This window comes from Cavia porcellus, unplaced genomic scaffold (assembly GCF_034190915.1).
Source record: "Cavia porcellus strain 051 isolate PalLab524CR breed Dunkin Hartley unplaced genomic scaffold, mCavPor4.1 scaffold_4, whole genome shotgun sequence".
Taxonomy (NCBI): Eukaryota; Metazoa; Chordata; class Mammalia; order Rodentia; family Caviidae; genus Cavia; species Cavia porcellus.
In genome coordinates, this window is record NW_026947487.1 from 58,313,545 (window position 1) to 58,333,746 (window position 20,202).

General features: G+C 33.5%; 1 protein-coding gene across 21 annotated transcripts in view; it reads right to left on the reverse strand.

The window, feature by feature from the left end:
- Positions 1–20,202, reverse strand: part of Chd9 (chromodomain helicase DNA binding protein 9) — a 243,065-nt gene that overhangs the window by 25,104 nt on the left and 197,759 nt on the right. For all 21 annotated transcript variants that reach the window (XM_063247111.1, XM_063247105.1, XM_063247114.1 and 18 more), the window contains 8 exons: positions 16,762–16,921; positions 16,132–16,221; positions 11,736–11,839; positions 11,158–11,275; positions 10,377–10,434; positions 7,287–7,329; positions 5,980–6,199; positions 2,923–3,125 (listed from right to left, as the gene is read on the reverse strand). In XM_063247111.1, the coding sequence (XP_063103181.1) occupies positions 2,923–3,125; positions 5,980–6,199; positions 7,287–7,329; positions 10,377–10,434; positions 11,158–11,275; positions 11,736–11,839; positions 16,132–16,221; positions 16,762–16,921 (996 nt within the window). The remainder of the gene's footprint in view (positions 1–2,922; positions 3,126–5,979; positions 6,200–7,286; positions 7,330–10,376; positions 10,435–11,157; positions 11,276–11,735; positions 11,840–16,131; positions 16,222–16,761; positions 16,922–20,202) is intronic.

Genomic DNA, 20,202 nt, shown 5'->3' on the forward strand with positions numbered 1-20,202 from the left:
AATAATTCTTTTAGTATAGGTACTATAAAGGGGACTCAAAATGTAGGTTAGTTCTTGTGTGGTGGGGATCAAGAATGTCCCCCAAAGGCCTCATAGGCGAGGCATTTGGAATGTGACTAAATCATGCAAATAATACAGCTGACATGGTGGTAGCTGGCAGGTGACCTGGAAGGCTGTATCTGCCACACTGGCTCCTCTCTTCCTTCTCTATTCCCTGTCCACCATGCTGTCCAGACTTTTTCACAACACCTTGTTCCTTCCTTTGAGAACATGCACTAAAATCTTGGGGTAAAATAAACCTCTCCTTCCCACCCCCTATAAGTCCAAACATTTTTAGCGATAGAAACATACATATGTCAAACCAAACTGCAGTTACCCTTTGAAACACTGAAAAGTCATCCTTTCAGATGGTGACACTGTTAATACCACAATAGCATTTATAATATCACTGCTGTTGTTCTTCAGAGCTCAGACTGCCTTTGTTCCACTCATTTGCTTGTGACATAACTAATTCCATGTCTTTTAACTTCCATGTCCATTTTATTACCATCTTCCTCTTTATTCTTCTTTTACAAAGTTGATGTTTATGTGTTTTCTTGAATGTTCAAGATAGTTTCATCTTTTTTTAAAAATTTATTACTTTATTTGTTAATATTAAGAAGAAAAGGTAAAACAAATTTTCACAACAAAATATAAAAAGTAACAATTGTTGATATATTATACAACATTATCTTTAGTCACTCAAGTACAAAATATGGGCATAAAAATTTCTTCAATCAATATTAGCACAACCTTTCCTATTCAGTGAACTAAGTGACACTAATGGTATAACTAACTTGCATTTTTTTCTTTTCCCTTCTATCCTTTCTCTTTTCCCCTATCTTAGTTTCTACTTTTTATTGAACAGTTTCCTTCCATTTCATAGTGACTATTGTATATTTTGAACCTTATGGTTTCACATATGTCACTTTTTTGTGATGTTTTTCAATCCTTCTGGTTGATATATTTTTTTTAAATTAAATGATTTTTTAATGAATAAGGGAGAGAATGAGATAAAAGGGGGCATAACAACATAACAATACAGGTTAAAGCATAACACTTTCAGCCACCTAGTGCTTCACCACCAAATAACCCGACTTAATAGTAGTTACCATAGTGTCTTTTTCTTTCAAATATTTGAATATAACTTCATATGCTATAGCATCAGATATATCAAGACTGTGTAACACCATTCAAGTGGATGAAAGCATTGTAGAGTATTTAGAACCAGCTAACAGAAAAAAATGATCAATGGTTTCAATATTATCTCTGCCTATAACAATTTTTGTTTATACTACCACATACGATAAATTCCAGCAAGTTACAACATAATAAAATCAATGGAGACAGAAGAACTATAGTTTGGTATGGCTTTAAGACAAGATGTTATTAAATCAGCACTAGCTGTTATTATGTCTTGTTTTCTTCAAAGTGGCTATTCATTGCATCACTGGCCACGATATCAAACAGCCCAGAATAAAGCCATTCCAAGTAATGAGTGACAATTTTATAAGGCTTCAGGGCCATATAATGGGGAATCATGGTTATCACGTACTTTTATATATTTGATTCATTTCCTACACTAGGGAAACTATTCGGAGTTCACAGTTGCGAGTTTGATTTATTTCACTTATGAGTATGGTTTCAAGCTGCGCCCATTTATTGATAAATACCTCAATGTGATCCTTCTTTATAGCTGAGTAGTACTCCATTATATAGAAGTACCATGGCTTTTTTATCCATTCCTCGGTTGATGGACATTTGGGTTTTTTTCATGATCTAGCAAATTGTGCTGCTATAAACATAGGTGCGCATATATCACTTTGGTATGATGCTTTCAGTTCTTCTGGAAAGAGGTCTAGTAGTGGAATAGCTGGAACAAATGGGACTTCCAATCCCAGCTTTTTGAGAAATCTCCAGACTGACCTCCACAAAGGTTGTACCAGTCTACACTCCCACCAACAGTGTAGGAGAGTTCCTGAGATAGTTTCATCTTAAAATTGAATTTTTTCCAGCTAATGCATTTACCGAGACAAAATTTCAATCTTGGCTTCCCCTAAACTATGTAGGTATTTGAAATTCGGCTCTTGTACACATTTGGTTTTATGATGATGAAGAGAATATGCCTGGATTCCCAGATAGTAACTCTAGTAATCCTGTAACCTGCTAAAGACCCCAGTGGACACAACCTGCCATGTCTTTTCAGTGTTTTGCTTCATTTGCCCCTAGGTGGGTTTTTTGTATGACTGTTTGTGTGGAATCTTGCTTCCCAAGTTCCGGTACTGACTCATCACTGGCAGATTCTGTTCCAGATCTTGTCTCAGCCTGGGGTTATGGCAATTTCTACTCTGTAGCAAGGATGGTTTCTATGTCTTCCTTATGTATTTTGTGCAGAAAACATAGAACCAAGATGGCAGTTTCTTCTCCTTTCCTTTCCCCTCTGCTTCTTGGGGACCATGACAGGGGCAACTTTCCTCTGGAATTCCTCCCTTCCTTCCTTCCTTCCTTCCTTCCTTCTTTCCATCTTTCCTTCCTTCCTTCCTTCCATCGAGTCTGTCAATCATGGACTGAAAACAGGAGCCAAAAAACCTCTCCCCCTTTTCATTGCAGGTGTCAAGTATACTGTCTTAGCAATGAGGAAAGTTAGACAGTTCTATTTACCAAAAACGGTATTTTATTTTCTAATCGTAAGTCCATCATCAAAAAATCAACTATTCTTTTAAAACTTGGTATGTTTCTTTATTCTCTTAGATTTCATTTCAGTAGTAAGAATAAAACATTAAAGTTAGATTAAGCATAATTTATGTAATACAATCAGAATTTCTAAATATTAGCATTTTTTTCTCTTCTCTGTCAAATCAAGGGGGAAAAAATTACACATACCTTCTTTGGAAGGAAGACGACAAACTCTCCGACACATGGACATAAATGAGTATAAATATTTCTCCAAACTATCATCAGTTTTCTTATGTAGCCTGGCCATAGCTCTAAATTTTGTCCAATCAAATTGGCCTCTGTCAGGGTCAAAAACGACTCCAAATGTAGATACGACTCTATAAAAGTCAGCTTCTTCTCTTCTTGTCCATCTATTTTGAATCATATTAAAGAAAAAAAACCCCACAGTGGTCACTAAAATAATTCTACTCTCTTATACGGAAAATGCCATAACACAAATTTAAAATATTTTTAATATCTAATACTTTAAAGGGTTAAATCAAAGATTATTCCCTTATAGACACATTTTAAAATACTCACTGACTTGTCTATTTAGTCACATTTCTTTTAGTCTGCACTGTTTTGTTAGACAATTGTTTTTTTTTTTTGGTACATTACTGTGAGAAAAATATGTACAGGATACAGCAATATATATGATGGCCCTGATAATACTATAAACACATTTATAGTATAAAGTAGTATTTAGGGTTGCATAAGCTATTGAAACACAGAATTTTAGAAGAGCATGGAAGGTGGAAGGATCAGTTTAGACTTGAGCAATAATCAAAAAGGCATCATAGAAAAGGTGGCATTTTGCAAGGTTAGATGGAATAAGATGAAAACTGGAAGAAAGTACAAGACAGAATGCACAGAATAAGCAAAGTAGGAAGTACCCTACATTTGGAGCATGATGTATTTTCCAGATTGACAAGGGGATATGGCTCATACTGGGTACAAAGCAAGACACAGGTAGGCTCAAATAATGAAAATCTCTAAATACTTTACTAAAAATTCTCTTTTCAGATAAAAGCTACCAATATTCTAAGAGGGTAGAATTATCATCATAAATTACAGATCTTTCAAACTTAGATCTGTAATTTTTCCTTGCTTAACTTGTTGTTTTAATTAAAAGAACAAGAGCATATGGGAAAGACTTCTTGTTTTCTCAGCGCTAGGAATTGAACCCAGGTCTTATCATAGTTTTACATTACGTTACGAAGATTAATGCCAGGCTTGGTGGCATGTGCCTATAATCCCATCACTTGGGAGGTTGAGGCACAAAGATCGCTGTGACTATAAGGCCAGCCTGCACTATCTAAGTGAGTTCAAGGCCAAGCTGTACTGCATAGCAAGACCCTGTCTTTAAAAATCTAAAAGAAAAGTTTAATGATGTTAAAATAGCTAGGAAGCTAGTGAAATCATATGAATCTTAGGGAATAAAAAAGGAACAGAAAAGAAAGGACACATTGAAAGACACAGAGGACACAAAAAATATAACCCAGTGCCTATCCTACATTCATAGAATTCACAACTTAGACCTAGGAAAATACAAATGTAATTATAGCATCTTATTTTGATAAATGAATAATCTACTAGATTAAGTATTAGATGAGTTCAGAGAAAGGAGAAAATACAGTGAGTTCCCATGTTCAGAAAAAAACAAAGGAGATGGACCACAAGCTCAGTTATGAAGTACAGGGTAAGTATGGAGTAAAGGCTAGTAAAGAAGGGTATTTCAGGTGATAAGAACACAAACTGGAGTACTGAGTCAAGACTAAGTAGGACATTTTTCCTGAGGGAACTGTAGCAGATAAAATTATAAATGAGGACTAAAACCAACATGAAGAAAATGCTAAATTTAGGTTACAGAACATAAGATTTTATATATATTCTAATTAAGGAGCAATCAATTGAATGTCAGGATGAAACTATTATTTTTAGGAAGATTAATTTAGATGCAGTAGATTGAGAAAAAATATAGAAAGTGGATTACAGATGGTCACAAATTTTTTGCAACTCTTCCCACTAAAGGTGAAATCTATTTCCTTTTCCTTCAGCTGACCCTGTACCACTTTTTAACCAAGAGAAACCTGGAGAATCTGCCTTGTTAACTGGAATAACCTCTCTAAAAACCTAAGCTCCAAGTTCAGCTAACACCAACTGCCAGCCATGTCAGTGGTGAGTACAAGCAGGCAGGATCACCTGGTAAACTCACAAAGAAAAAAAAATTTTTTGATGCTTTCTCAAGTCAACTATGTTCTCAGATGATCTGTTATGTAATAGTTAAATGAAAACAAAGTATTTACAGAGGCAGTAGTGTTTGACAACTATGGGTAGGATAATTATAATGTGAAATTTCATACTAACTAAATTCTAGCTACAAAGAATGCACTCTCAAAGAAAAGAACATGAGGGCTGGGGATGTAGCTCAAGGGTAGGTCATCTACCTAATATATTGCAAGGGTGTGGGTTCAATCCTCAGTTGTATAAACAAAGGAATTGTAAGGATTTATCATCCAAAGACCCAGCTTTAACAAGGAGGGCAGACAATGGCTAAACATTTCTATTTTTCCCTCCCCATATAATACATTCGTTTTAAGCTGAAGTTTTTGGATAAGACAAGTTTGCTTCTCTTCTTAACAAGGCCTCTTGTAATTTTTTCACTTTAAAATCAGTAATTCCAAGGTTCATCTTCTTACAGAGGAGGTGGAATTGCCTTCCATACATTCTTATATTTGAAAAATGTCTTCATATAGATAGACTAGAATTTATTACACATAGTTTAAATTTGTTTCACTAAGAATTTGTAATTCTTATTTTTTTTGGTACTGGGGGATTGAACTCATGACCTCACGCTTGCCAGGCAGGCACTTATGCCGCTAAGCTAAGTCCCTGGCAATAACTTGTAATTCTTTAGTCTTTAAATTTTGTAAGCAGTTCAGAGTTCCTAAATATGACAAAAGTGAGTATGACCTGTAACTGTAAGTCCAATAGTCTTAATTAGTTTTGCTCCAATTTTGTGTAATTCTGTGAGAATATGTATATATACACAAGGCAAACTGTTTTGACCAATCAGTAAAATAATTATTCTTGATAGCCCTCAGAGTGAATAGACATATTTAAATACCATATATAAAAATTTGGTGCTTTAATAAAAATTTAGGGATGTGTATACTGTGCTTCATACTGGAAGTAAAAGCCGACCTTGTTCAGGTACTGACTTACCTCTGTTGTCTTTCTATCTTGGCTGCCATTTTAGGATTAAGGGTGGCTTCTTCATAAAGAGGCTGAATTATACTGGCAGGCACAGAGAATGTTGGTTGTATCTGCTGGACTTGTCTGTTTTTATTAGTACGCTGATAGGCAGTAATGAGACGCCTTAATCGGGTGGTTAATGCTGACTGAGTAGGCCAATAAATTTTATCACCCTCCATCAACTGACCATCTATAAAGAAACTCATGTCAATAATAATACAAAAACAACATACTGTATACAGTTCAGAAGAGTAGAAAACATTATCTACTTTATTTTTTTTCTTCAATCTGATGATAGAGGGAAAAAGATCAAATCTTGCATGATAAAAGTTTTCCTTTAAGCAGCTCAAAGTCACTCTGACACAGTCGAATAAAAAGCCACAATGTTATATATTTAAAGAGAGTATCATTTGCATAGAGAAATACTTGGATTTCCAGATATAGCATATGGCTTAACCAAAAATTATTAAAAGCTAAGTTGAAACCCCTTTACTTTTCTGTATTAAATTCATCTCACTGAAATAGAATGAAAATATTTTTTAAATCACTGGGGAGACACAAAAATTTTCAAAATTCACTGTCAATACGGTAGCTTTAGAAGTTTTTATTTACCTAAAAGTACAGGATCCAATTCTGTTTTCAACTTATAATATCACAACTATTTATAACATAATCAAACTGTACTCATTTGTGTTAAGCAATTCTTTCTTTTCACATTGAACTAGGAGAGTGAGGTGCCTCCTGTGTGCCAGACAGGGATAAGTATACTCCAGCAACAGTGAGTTTTTATTGTAGTATCTATCAGAAGGAAGTAGAAGCTAATCTTGCTCAGAAAAGTTTTGTAGAAATAAGGTAATAAAGAATGATTCCTAGTGTATATGTAGAGCTCATAAGAAGACATCAATAATTTAATGATGATATCACACAAATTTAATAACCAAGCCAAAGTTATCAAAGACTCTGTTCTGGGGTTGGGGATTTAGCTCAGCGGCGTAAGCGCCTGCCTTGAAAGCAGGCAGTAGTGAGTTCGATCCCTGGTACCGATAAAAAGGAAAAAGACAAAAAAAAAAAAAAAAAGACTCTGTTCTACAGAGGTTCAGTGAGCCACTATACAAAGTATGCAAATTCTCAACCAGCCAGTACAGACCACGATGATTACAAATGTACTCAATAAAAAGTTCACACACATGAACATTATAAAAGGGTAATTGATCTCACAATGTTATGAGGATTTGAACTTGAAATAATACAAAATTAAAGAAGTAAATGCAGTTTACCTCCATCTGCTATAACAAGATCTCCTGGAGAGGAAACATCATCCTAAAATAAACAAACAAACAAGTAAATAAATAAAAAAAAATAGGTAAAAAAGAAAGGAAGGGAGGAAAACAAATTTGTCACAAGGTAACTGGGTCAATTAAAATAAATCAGAGCTAAATTTCTTTGTAATAGAGAATGTTGCTTGTAATAGAATTTTAAAGAATTTGGCAATAATAAAATGCCACATATTCAATTCTCACTCATATCTTTGTATTACTTCTTACACTTTATTTTTATTGGTAACAGGAATCAAAGTCAGGAACTTATGCTTGCCAGGCCGGTGCTGTGCCACTGAGCTAAATCCCCAGCCCTACATCTTTAGAACAATCACTACTAATTTTATTTTCTACCATTACTTTTAAGCCAGCTTTTTAAAATTTATACTGTGGGTAGTAGGTCATAGATTTTATTGCTGAACTATTTTTTTCTGTCTACACAGAACACCCCCTTCTCAGATAATTTATTCATTCTCTTATTTGGTGAACTGTAAATCTTTTCTTTTTCAGCCTTAAACTGTTTGTATTGCAAATTATCTGTCAACAGACATCCAGTTAGGTATTCTATTGTTATTTCCATTGTATTATTCATAACTTTGCTGATTATTTCAATGATTATTACTGCTTTCTATTGTTGTTTTTAGAACTTTTAGAAGTTAGAATTATCCTAATTCTTCAGAAGGTGAACTTTTTTTTGATCCAGGATCCACTTAGCATCTTTCTTTCTTTAAGCAACTTCTTTAATGCCCAGTGGGAGGCAGCTTTTCCCAAAAGTCTCTGTACCCACACACAGCAGCACAGCAACTTTTTGTTGCTGTGAGGCAAAGCCAGTCTCCCGGCAAGGCCAGATCTCAGCCCTTGTGGGGACGGGGTTCCTTGGGTGCTGTTATCTGAGCCCTAGGAGTGAAGATCTTCTTTACACCTATGTTCCTATATTATGCAGAGTTCGGATAACTTTTTGCTAGTCAGTCTCTCATTACTATAATTCATCTTTTATAACTAATAATTCTTTACATTAAACTTTCTTTGTTCAAATTATTATATAGTGTCTCTTCTTTAACTGGTTCAGACTGATCTATTATGCTGGACTTTCAATAATTTCCTTGTATTTTTTTTTGCATTTCTTCTCACATAGGTTGTATTTAAGATATTTGTTCAGAAGAATTATTTTTATTCCTTTTTTAAATTGGCTAATACAGATTAATGGATTTCAGTGTGATAGATTCATATGTGCATATAACATACTATGGTCATTTCAGTCCCCCAAAATGCTTAACATATTTGATTTTTAAATATCAATGACTAAACCTGGTGTGGTAGTACATTCCTGTAATTCCAGCACTTGGGCGAGGCAGGAGGATCATCTTGAGTTATAGGCCATCCTGGGCTACATAGTATGTTCAAGAACAGCCTGAATTACAATAGGGAGACTGTGTCTCAAGAAGGAGAAAAAAAAAAAAAAAAAAAATCAATGATTATATTGGCCACTTTATTTTCTATTTCTATTTTACTATCAGAAATTCTCTATTTTTTATTTTACTATCAGAAATTCTCAGGGGTCTAACCTTATTCTTTTTATATGCTCATGGTAAATTTTTCCTCATACATTTAACAAATTTAGATATTTACTTCATTTCATAGAGGACTTCATCTTTAAGCTATTCTTCCAGAGTTCTTTTTATCCTCTTTTTATTTACCAGGTACCTGAGGAATAATACCAAAGATCTCGTTCTACTTACTAGTTTTTGGCTTGAGGGTTCCTGTATAATGTCTATAAAGTTTAAATAATTCAACCCTAAACTTGAGAAGGCAGTCCTATAGTTATAAATCTCTGGAAAACCTCTTGTTTTCTTTGTTAGAATCTTATGCTGAGATAAAATTTTCTTCTTGTTTCTTGATTTATTGCATTTAGAAAGCTCTGGTTTTTGAGAGTTCAGAATCTATACAGTATTTCAGTTCTCATAAACATACAACATTATAGGTTAAGTTTCATAGCACTATACAACTGATCTGCTTAGCATAATTGCCGCCATGTTGAACTGTGACTAAACTTTGCGGTCAGGGATTTCTTGTCGAAACTAGATCATATTACAAGTATGTCTTTGAGTATAACAAGAAACAACTGTACTGAAAACTGCCATGGAAACTGAGGTAAACATGTTCCAGAGGGACAAACTGAAAACAATAAAATAAAATAAATGGCCACTTGTTTCTTGTGAAATTTTATCAGCAGACACCCCCACCCCACCCCCCGGCCACCCTCCACAAAGCTACAAAGCTTTAAACAGCAATGCAAGCTTCACTTTGGGGTCAGTTGGTTGGAGTGTACCCATTGTTAGTGGATGCTGCTGCTGGCCATCGAGCTCGATTATTAATAAATATTAATTGATTACTATTCAATTTGGTCTGTTTAATCTAAGTCTCATTTGTAAACCCACCACAATACTAGCGTAACTCTTTTCTCCTGTCCTTACATCCAAGGCTTTTAGCCACTGAGAGTAGCAAACCCTACCTGACAACCGAAGCATCATTTAGTCTTTCACCATACTCTTTTAAATATTACAAACATTTCTCATCTCTGTCAACAACCTTTACTCCACAATTTATTTTCATCTTTCTTCTTTTGACATTCTATACGTACAGTCTTTTTAACTATGCAGCTCAGAACTTCTCTAAGCTTTAACTTCTATTTCAAGTTCCTTTATGAAGATATAATTTCTACCTCTTTCTGTGTGCCCTTTAGTATCCATTTCTTATTCTGCTTTGGGATCTTTCCCTTGGATAGTGTTCCTTAGCTCTAAGAGGTAAGTATAGCATGTGGGAATTACATCAGATGTCCAGAATAGCCTTCAGCTTGTCTAGAACAGGAAAATAAGTAAATCCCAAATGACTATTTGTAATGCTTGTTAACAATCTGCTCACTTAGCTAATCTCAGGAATCAAAGAATTATATAAACTGAAAACATAAAGAAAAATATGCCAAAGAGAAACAAACAAAAGAAACCAAAGATATCTAAAATTGAAAATTTTAAAATATGATCCGAAGCATACCTCTATATCATCTTTAAAGATGGCTGGGGCAGGTTTGTACTCTGGGTCTTCCACATCCCTGTCAAAATGTCAAATGCTATAGTTATTGTTATTGACTTATGAATTCTCTTGATAGATCAAATAAATGAAATCTCACTGGAAGAATTGTCTAGTTTTGTTTTATACATCAACCTGAAACATCTTCTGTAGAAAAAACCCAAGTCATAGCCAAATTAAAGGATACCATACGGTAAGTAAGAAAAAAGGAAGAAAGTGAGTTGTAATTTATTCTTATGCCCAAACTCAAATTTAAAACATACTATTATTAACTTCAAAATGTCTCCTGCATTTCTCTTTCAGTAAAGAAAGAGATTATTTAAAGCTTGATTACAGGTAATGAACACTTTTATTTTTCCTCAGTTGTATTATTTTTGCCACGATCTATCCCACATTCCTTGCCTCTAGAATTTTATGATCACAACATACATGTGCAGTGAAAAGCCAAAGAACTCAGGAATGGACTGGGGATATACCTTAGTGGTAAAGCATATGCTGAACATGTACAAGGATCTGGGTTTAATCTCCTCCCCCTGACAAAAACTATAAGGGTGATTGAATCTGTTTCTAGATCATGATCTGAATGGACAAGGACTAACTTCTTAGCATATTGTTAGTTCTTTCAGTTTTTATAAATTCTAATTCTCTTCTATATCATATAAAGATAAAATTCACTGACAATGGAATATGCTGATGTTGAATGAACAATACACATGGAGAATTCCTGATTATGAAATGTACATACCCATCCATGTAATCATTTGCTCTCTGTTCAGCAGCAACTGCTTTGTCATCAGGTTTCCCCACTCTTTCTAAGAAGCATAATGCCGGATCTGCTCGAATAGTGTTGTATTTTTCGTACCCTAGAGATATCACCAATTACAAAAGTAAAAAAGGATAAAAAGAAAGTTTATATATAGACATTCTCATATTTAGAGGAAACGCTATCTCTGGACAAAAGAGACTATTAAAATGAAATACATTAAGTATGTTTTATAGAAATTATCACAGATATTATATGATCTAGTGATATTTATCTATATTTATATAAAATTTATCTGTTAAAAATAGAACTGATAATGTATTGATACACATATTTCACATCACAGCTCTTTCTGAGAGAGAAAAGTACATGACACATCCTGGAGAGGGAGTCACGTAAGCCACCCTCTCATGAGGAAACATAGTGACTGCTCATAAACTTACTTTGATAGTGTATGCTTTTAAATACACACATTACTATTACTGGATTAAGAAAACTAGTTGAAAACTAGTTGAATTATATTACACATAGAAGGTGATCCCATCTACTTTACTTCTTACCATGTTTAAAAACTCCAATTAGAAGTGACTTATCAGCATCAAAGTCCCACCACTCAGCAGGAACTTCGGAATGGTCTGGTTCTGGTACCCAAACATCAATGTCACTTAAAAACAAAACAACAACAACAAAAAAAACCACAATATAATATTATTGCAAACAAGTCAAAAAAAGAAGGAAAACTGTACCTAACTTTAAACAAACTTTTTTTTTAAAGTTTAGGATTGTATTTCATGGATTTTTTATTCCCATTTTTGATAGACACAAAACAAAGAAACCACAAAATGAAATCATATTATTAAGCTCAACAGAAGAAGTAACTTTCAACACGCTTGAGTACATAATTCTCTTAAGGCATCATATTCTTTACACTTACTATTGAGAGACAGAGGGCTATAGCTGAAACTGTATCAGCAAATAACATTAAAAATCATGTAACTGAAAAGCTTATACTGGTAGATCAAAGATTTGATCCTACTCTAAGCAATTTAGTGATTTAACAAGACCTTATCTCAAATAAACAATATAAATAAAGAATAGAAACTAGTAGCTTAATGTAAAGGCTCTCAATTAATACCTAGTACAAAAACAAACAAACAGATTGAAATGTATACGTTTTATATATGAGAAAATAGGTTAAAAGGGCAAATAGCTTGGTGTGGTGGCCCACATCTATAACCCAGCACTCGGGAAGCTGAGGCACAAGATTTTCTGTGAGTTCAAGGTCAGTCTAAACTACATAGTAAGACCCTGTTTCAAAATAAATACACAAATTGCCTTCTAGTGCAAATCAAGTTCTATCTCTTTTAGACAAATTTTGTTTAAAAAATATTGAGAAAGTTAAGTTTGATTCATACTTTGATAAACTCTCAATAGTACATTTATGTTAATAACATGATATAAAATGACAATATAATAAAGTATTAAAAACAAATTATACATTCATTATGCTTTGATAATTTGGCTATTTTTATAAGTGACAAATATAGCACTAGTAATTTTGCATACATAGTTTTCTTTTCTTTTGTCCAATACTGTGTGGTGGTGAGTTCAACCCCAGGTACCAAAATAAAAAAAGTCAAAAGGTATACAGATTGGATAGAATAAGTGTCTCCACAAAATCTAATGCCCCAAATTTCTATATTTGATACTAATGAATTATCAAAGACTCAGAGGAATAAAATTTAGTAAGTAGATAATAATAATTATACTATGTATACTTTTTTTTGAGAGCAGAATATATTTATTGAGAGAAAGGAAGTTTCTTTCCAAGAGAAACAGAAGAGGTCCTACGTGGGTTGCCCCACATACTTTTTATAACCAGAATTTTATCTGTCTTGTGAGTGCAGTTTCTTAAATTAAAATGTATATTTGAAGAAATTAGGAATTCATTATGTACAAGTTAAGTTTTAATACATTTTTATCGTATATGTTAGCTGTGCTTGGGAATGGAGAATAAATTGCATATAAAATTAACTGATAAATGATCCATTAATGTATTAGAAATAATAGATACTGACAATGAATGACTTACAAGATGCTTTTTTTTTCCTGAGTCAACTGAACTCAGGTCCTATACACTGAGCTACATCTGTATTTCCTTTCTTTTTTTGAGGTAAGGTGTTATTAAATTATTAAGTTACTCAGGATAGACTTGAACTTGTGATCCTCCTGCTGCAGCCTCTCAAAATGCTAGGATTACAGGAGTACACTATCATGGCCAGCTAACACAAGTTTGATAGGTAAAGCATAAATTAAAAATGGAGAAATCTTTACTTTTTATTTTTCACAAATGTTTTAACAGAATAGTTTTTAAAAATAGAGAAAAAGAATGTTTTTTTTCTGTAAAATGGAAAAAGTTGAGAAAAAGAATGATTTTTTCTGTAATATGGAAAAAGAGATGAAGGGATGTGTTGTGAAAGAGGATAGTTAATTTTTTATTTAGCTCTTAAGACTAAACAATGTATTAATTAACATTGAAAGACAAAGGAGAGAGGAAAGAACAGCAAGTAATATCCTATAGGGAAAAAAAGTGGGCCAGGTCGTTTCGTGCATTAACCATTAGGTGGCACTCTAATCCCAGAACATTGTGATTATCTGAGGTGTAATGTTTTCTAGCTTGTGAAAATGAAAATCTCATCAATATACATAGCTCATGGTTCAAATTTAAGTGCCACACAAATACTGGAGTTTTTTCCTTGTCATTTTGAGACAAGGGTTCACTATGGAGTTCAGGCTGGCCTTGAAGTCACTTTGTATCCCAGGCTAGCCTCAAACTCAGCAATCCTTTTGCCTCAGCCTTTGTTTACCTGGCATTACAGGTGTGTGCCACTACACTCAGCCTGTGCTGCATGTTTAGAAACTGTTAGCAAAAAGGATATGAGGTGGATATGAATTTATTGTTGGTTTGCATTTTTAATGATTAGGTGTATATGCCATCTTTTACATAAGGCTTTCTTTTACTTCCCCAGGATATACCATTCACTGAAGATTTTTTGACAGCATTCACTATGTGCTGACCATAGCAATATATTCCAGTGGAAAGGAGTACTCCAATACTGCATGATGAAAGGGCTCATGTGAAGACTGACATCTTAGAGATAGTAAAAAAGGAGCCTAAAAAGCAGCAAGGTGAAACTAAACAGAAAAAGTATAGAACAGTACCATAGAAGCATTTTAAAAAGAAAGAAGTGGGCAAGCAAGTGATGTAAGGTAAACACTGTATTATATTCATCAAATTTAGCAGCAAGAATGTTAGTGAAGATCTTCGAGGTGTGTTCAGGTTAAAGGAAGAAGGTGCTGTATGGTAGAGTACATAGAACAGGGAAGGGAAAAAGGTATATATAGACATACATCTTTAAAAAGTTTGTGAAAAACAAGAAGAGTAAGATTGAAGAGATATTATTTCAAAAATATTAAGTATGTGTGTATGTGTGTATATATATAAGTTATGTTAAGGTAATATGCAAAAGTCTTATGGTAGGTTGATTGTGGTTTTTTTTTTTTTTTGTCTTTTTCCTTTTTATCGGTACCAGGGATTGAACTCACAACTGCCTGTTGTAAGGCAGGCACTTACGCCGCTGAGCTAAATCTCCAGCCCCGGTAGGTTGATTAAGAGAAACAAATTTTAGTAATAATACTATTATACATCACATAAAAATAGATAGTAGTGAGTTATGGGTTGGCTACTCCAGCTGTGATGGGTAGGGAAGGCCTATCTGAAAAGGAAATATTTGTGTTAAGATTTGAATGATATGAAGGGGGAGTTCTTTGGAAGATCCGGGGAAAGAGTGTTGGACAAGGAGACAGCGTAAGTTAAGCTTGATTTTTTTTTGGAGGAACATAAGCACCTGTGTGGCTGGAGCACTATGGGAGAAGAACAGAGTGTAGGACAGTCACCTACATCCTTGTAGATCCACAGGAAGTTTGGGTTTTATTTTAAGAGAAATGCGATGCATCTGAAGCGTTTTAAGATTAGTGCCATAACTTGATTTTTGTTTTGATAAGATTATGGTGCTTGCTGATTTAGGTACAGGCTGTAGAGAGGCAAAAGTGGAGGAAAAAAAGACTCAATTTAGAGGCTACTGCAAAAGTCTAAACATGAGAGAATGGAAGCTTGGACTTATGAGTTAGTAAAGGAGATGGTGAAGTGTACAGATTTGGCATTTGTTTTGTAGAGCTCATGGGTCCTCGTGCACGATAAGCAGAAACTAGGACTCAAGAATGATATTAGAGCAAGTATTCTACCTAGAGTGGAGCTTACATATTGGGAAAAGCAGGGAAAGGTCTGGAAACAGTAGATTTGGGAAACCAGGGGTTCTCAAGATGGCAATCAGAATGTAAGTGGAACTTTTGGGAAGTTAAGTTTTGGACTTTAGGTAAGAAGCTAAGGGAATTTCACAGTATGCTTACATTTTATCTGAGGAATAGTAAATTTCAGGGTATTGGGGGATTGAATAGTTGGTTAAAGTAGCCCCTAGTGAGAGATTTAAAATAGATGCTACAGAGAATGGGGGAGAACATGGGAAAGGCTACTTGTTATTGAAAGGTAAGATGACAGTGAAAATTCTCACTGGAACCTCCCTGGTATTCTAAAAACACTACGAAGTACAAGTTTTCCTGAAGAAATGAATGAATGAATGATTACATTTGTGCCTACTTTAATGACATCTAAGTTAAATTCTATCCTTACCTAGTACCACTGTTGTTGATCTGTTATGACATTTACTGACATAACCAAAGATGAAGCTAACAGATGGAAAGAAACAGATTGGCAGGGGTTAATTCTTAAAGTTCGGTGTTTTTCTTTCTTGTAAATTTCAATAACTTAAGTGAAATATCATTTATTTAAAAATTTTGCCTCATATTACTGAAAAATATAAACGTTATTCAATTTACCTTGCATCAACTCCATCAAATACTTTCTGACACTCATTTCCAATAACTTCTTGCTTTAGATAATACAACATTCTTACACGAAGTAAAACTCTAAAAAGAAAAAAAAAAGACAAACATTTCATTAAAATTAAAAGACATCAAACACAAAGTTAAAATTATAAGATAATTTCTATAGATTTTTATAATAGTCTGATTAAGTGAATCTTTTTACTCTCATTGTCTGTAAAAAGTTTCTCCAAAAATGTATATAATCTTTTTATTTTCCCACTACAGGGTTCACTATGTGATTTAGGCTGGCCTTAAACTCACTATGTGGGCCAGGCTGGCCTCAAACTCATGGTGGTGAAACGCCTGACTCAGCTTCTTGAGTGTTGGGGATTATAGGTGTGTGACACCAATCCTGACTCATAATCATAGTTTTTTAATATCTAAGATAATGAATTCATTTGGAAGCCAGTTTTATTTATGTTGATGAAAATAATGATTCAAAATATAATTGCTAAGGATAGCCTATAAAGTTTGGAAATTGTCTTAAACTTGTGATGTATCTAAACTCTGTAGAGCATGTTTTAAGACTGTTAATAAAAAGATAAAACTTCTGAACTGTGTTGAAAATATCCTACTACTTACTTATTACAATGGTGTTTAATATGTTTTTTGTAGCCTTCATCTTGAAGTAGTTGCTCAGGGTTATATTTTCGAAGCCATTCTGCTTTTTGTATATCAAACGAGCTTGTTTGAGTCTTTACTTTCTTTCCTTTTCGACCCCTGGGTACGGGAGCTGACAGACCTGTTAAAATAAGTACACTCAAAATTAGGAATAATTTGTATGAGAAACTTGGATTTGAAAGATTTTTTTCAATGCAAGAAATTTATAGAGACTTTTCAAGGTCTGTAAAGGTTATACATAAATATTTAAAATATTCACAGTAATATTACAGACCCAATCACAAGTTGGGATAATGGTTTTATACATAAGAAAAAAATTTTGACCAAATATCTTAATAACTTTGGATTTTAAAATAGAGTAATTATTCTGACTTCTGCATTGTTCTAAAACACAGTAAGTTTTGTTTCCAACTGTAAAAACTGAAAGGTCAAACCTAATTATGTACTTTAACCCCTCCTTTTGAGACAGGGTCTTGCTATGTAGAGTTCAGGTTGTCCTTGAATTCACTATACAGCCTAGGCTGACCTCAAATTTGCAGTAATCCTCCTACCTCTGCTACCTGAATGCTAGGATTATAGGTGTGCACTAGCTACCGTGCCTGGTTCTCTCCAGTTTTTTCAAAACTGCGTTAGATTGGTCGTTGGATGTTACTGCTAAGATGATTACATTTATTTTATTTCTATGAGATTTTTGTTGTGAAACAGTTCCAAAATACAAAAAGTATTCCTACTTACAATGATCATATATTGTGTTCATATATTCCATTTGTATTTTGGTAAAACAAATAATATGTAGCTAAATTTCCTATTAGGTTCTTCTCCTATCAATTCTTAATTTCTTTCAGAGAACACCACTTGCTGAATTTTCCATTCATATTAATACTATTAATACCTGTTTAAAAATCTAGTATTTAAATTGTTAACTATTACACTATAAAATAATTCTGCAAGCTATCATTTTTGATGTGAGATTTTTCATTGCTAATTCATGAACTTTAATTTATCCATTTTAACTGCAGAGTCATAACTGTTTTGTTAAATTAGCTAATACTTACTAATTTTCCATGATGTTTGAGTTGTTTCACTTATAATTCACCTACTAACACTGCTGTTGACTATTTTTTCCAATTTTTACCTTATTTATATTTTGCATAATGGTAGTTACTGTTAATTATGGGTTGTCTTGTGGTAAAATGCTGTTACTTGCATTGTTCTGATCTGATCTGCTTTGTTATGTCCTCTTTTGTCTTAATCCCTTTAAAAAAATAACAAATAAATATATTTTGCATATTATAACAAGTAGAAATGCCACTGCAATAGTAACCGGAAGAATTTTTTGGATTTTTTCATTTTTCTTTACAATTCTCGCAGGTTTTCTTCTTTTTAAACATTGGATGACTATTTTATTAAGTACATCTGAGTTTATACTCAACGACATTTTTTTAAGGACTATTCTTTTTGATTATTGAGTGTCCCTTTTTAAAAAATCCAGATTAATGCTTTCCATTTAAAACTGTGTTTTGGTTTGCTTTGATACTACAACAATAGTTTTAAATGGTTTAATATTTGTAGTCTAGCTTCTGCTGTATTTCTATTTCCAAGTTTCTTGTTTGATGTCTAATAGCATCTCTTCAAAGTTCAAAAATATTAATTTTTGCCTACTTACAATTTTTATCTTTTAGTGAGTAAAGACATACATAGTGTGCTTACCTATATTTATTTGTAACATTTTGCATGTTTGTTTTTTATCATTTCCTCTTTCCATGTACCTATAGCTTCAACCCACTAAACACTACCCCTTTTTATTTTCCATTTTGAGATAGGGTTGAGATAAGTTGCCCAGGCTGCCATCAAATTTTTGATCACCTTGTCTCAATTTCCTCAATAAATGGGATTACAGGAATGTACTGCTACCTTTGGCTTCTGGAGGTTTTAAGTATCTTAGAAACTCTTAGAAACTTTGGAGATGTCTATGAAACACATCAGTGTTTTATAGGGGGGGAGGGTGCCTTTTTTCATGGGTAATCCTAATTAGCTTTCCTGACGTTAAGCCAGTTACCACTAATCTACTTGTTTCCTGCTTTGAAAGTTTTATTGCTGTTTCCTCTCTAGTTTTCCCTATTTTGGAAGGTTTATATTCATTTTAAAATATAAGCTTATACAAAAGTAGATGGAATAGTATGATGGATCCCCATATTCTATCACCCAACTTCAAAAATTATTATGACACAGCTGTTTCATACATTCTCTTCACTCCACAATTTCTCGTTATTTCAAAGTAAATATAAAGCACCGATCATTTCACTTACAAATATATCAGTTAGAAAGTCTAAGGAATACAGTATGTTGTTAATATTCAGTGCCATAAATATTCAAATATCTAAAGAAGATAGTGAAAACATTTCCAAGGGTTGTTTATCCCTTGTTTATATATCAGGATATAAATAAATCTCCCAAACCACAACTGGTTGAGGACTCGAATCTTTTAGGTTACAGGTGGTTTTCATTCTTGAAACTGTTAATATTTTGGGTTGGACAGTTCCTCATTGTGAGAGACTAATGTGCACATCTGACCTCTACCTCTACATACCAGTAACATGCCCAAAGTCAATACAAATTGTGGTGAGGTTGTGACTGGGATATAAGATCATCTCTGTCACTTCCTGTTTAGAATCAATGATTTATTTATATCCTCAACCCTAAGTACTGCCCTCAGAATTTACTAGATAAAACAATTCTTTTCCTCTTTCATCAAATTTAACATCTTTCATTTTCTTCTACATTTTATCAGTGGAACTGAAAGGAAGAGTGAATCATATTTGTGTGATTTTTCCATCTTTACTCAGAAGTCATTTCTTCACATTCAACAATTTAACAGTCTCCTGTTAAGATAGGCCAGCAATGACCACTTTGTTTAAAACAAATGCTTTCTAGTGTGCTTCATATCAGTTTTTAGGACATGTCCTTCACAGTACTTACCAAAGTATATAATCAGTTCATTTATCAACTTTTTTACTATTTGCCTATTTACCTAGAAAGTAAGGTTTATAAGCTAAGGGATCTTGACACCTTATTTCTTTTTTTATCTTTCTAATACAAAACCACACAATAAGTATTCAATAAAAAAAAATTTTTTTTTGGAACCATGAATCGAATTCATGACCTCATGCTTGCAAGGCAGGTGCTTATGCCGCTGAGCTAAATTCCCAGACCTCAATAAATATTTTTGATTAAATAGAAAAAAGCTGCAACAAATTTGAGGGAATACAAATCTCTTATTAATAGAAAATGCAATGATTTGATGTAATAAAATAATTATTTTATGTATGTAAGAATGTTTTATTAGCAACGCCATGGAGAAAAAATATCTGCATATATCTCTGACAGGATTGTAAACTGGTA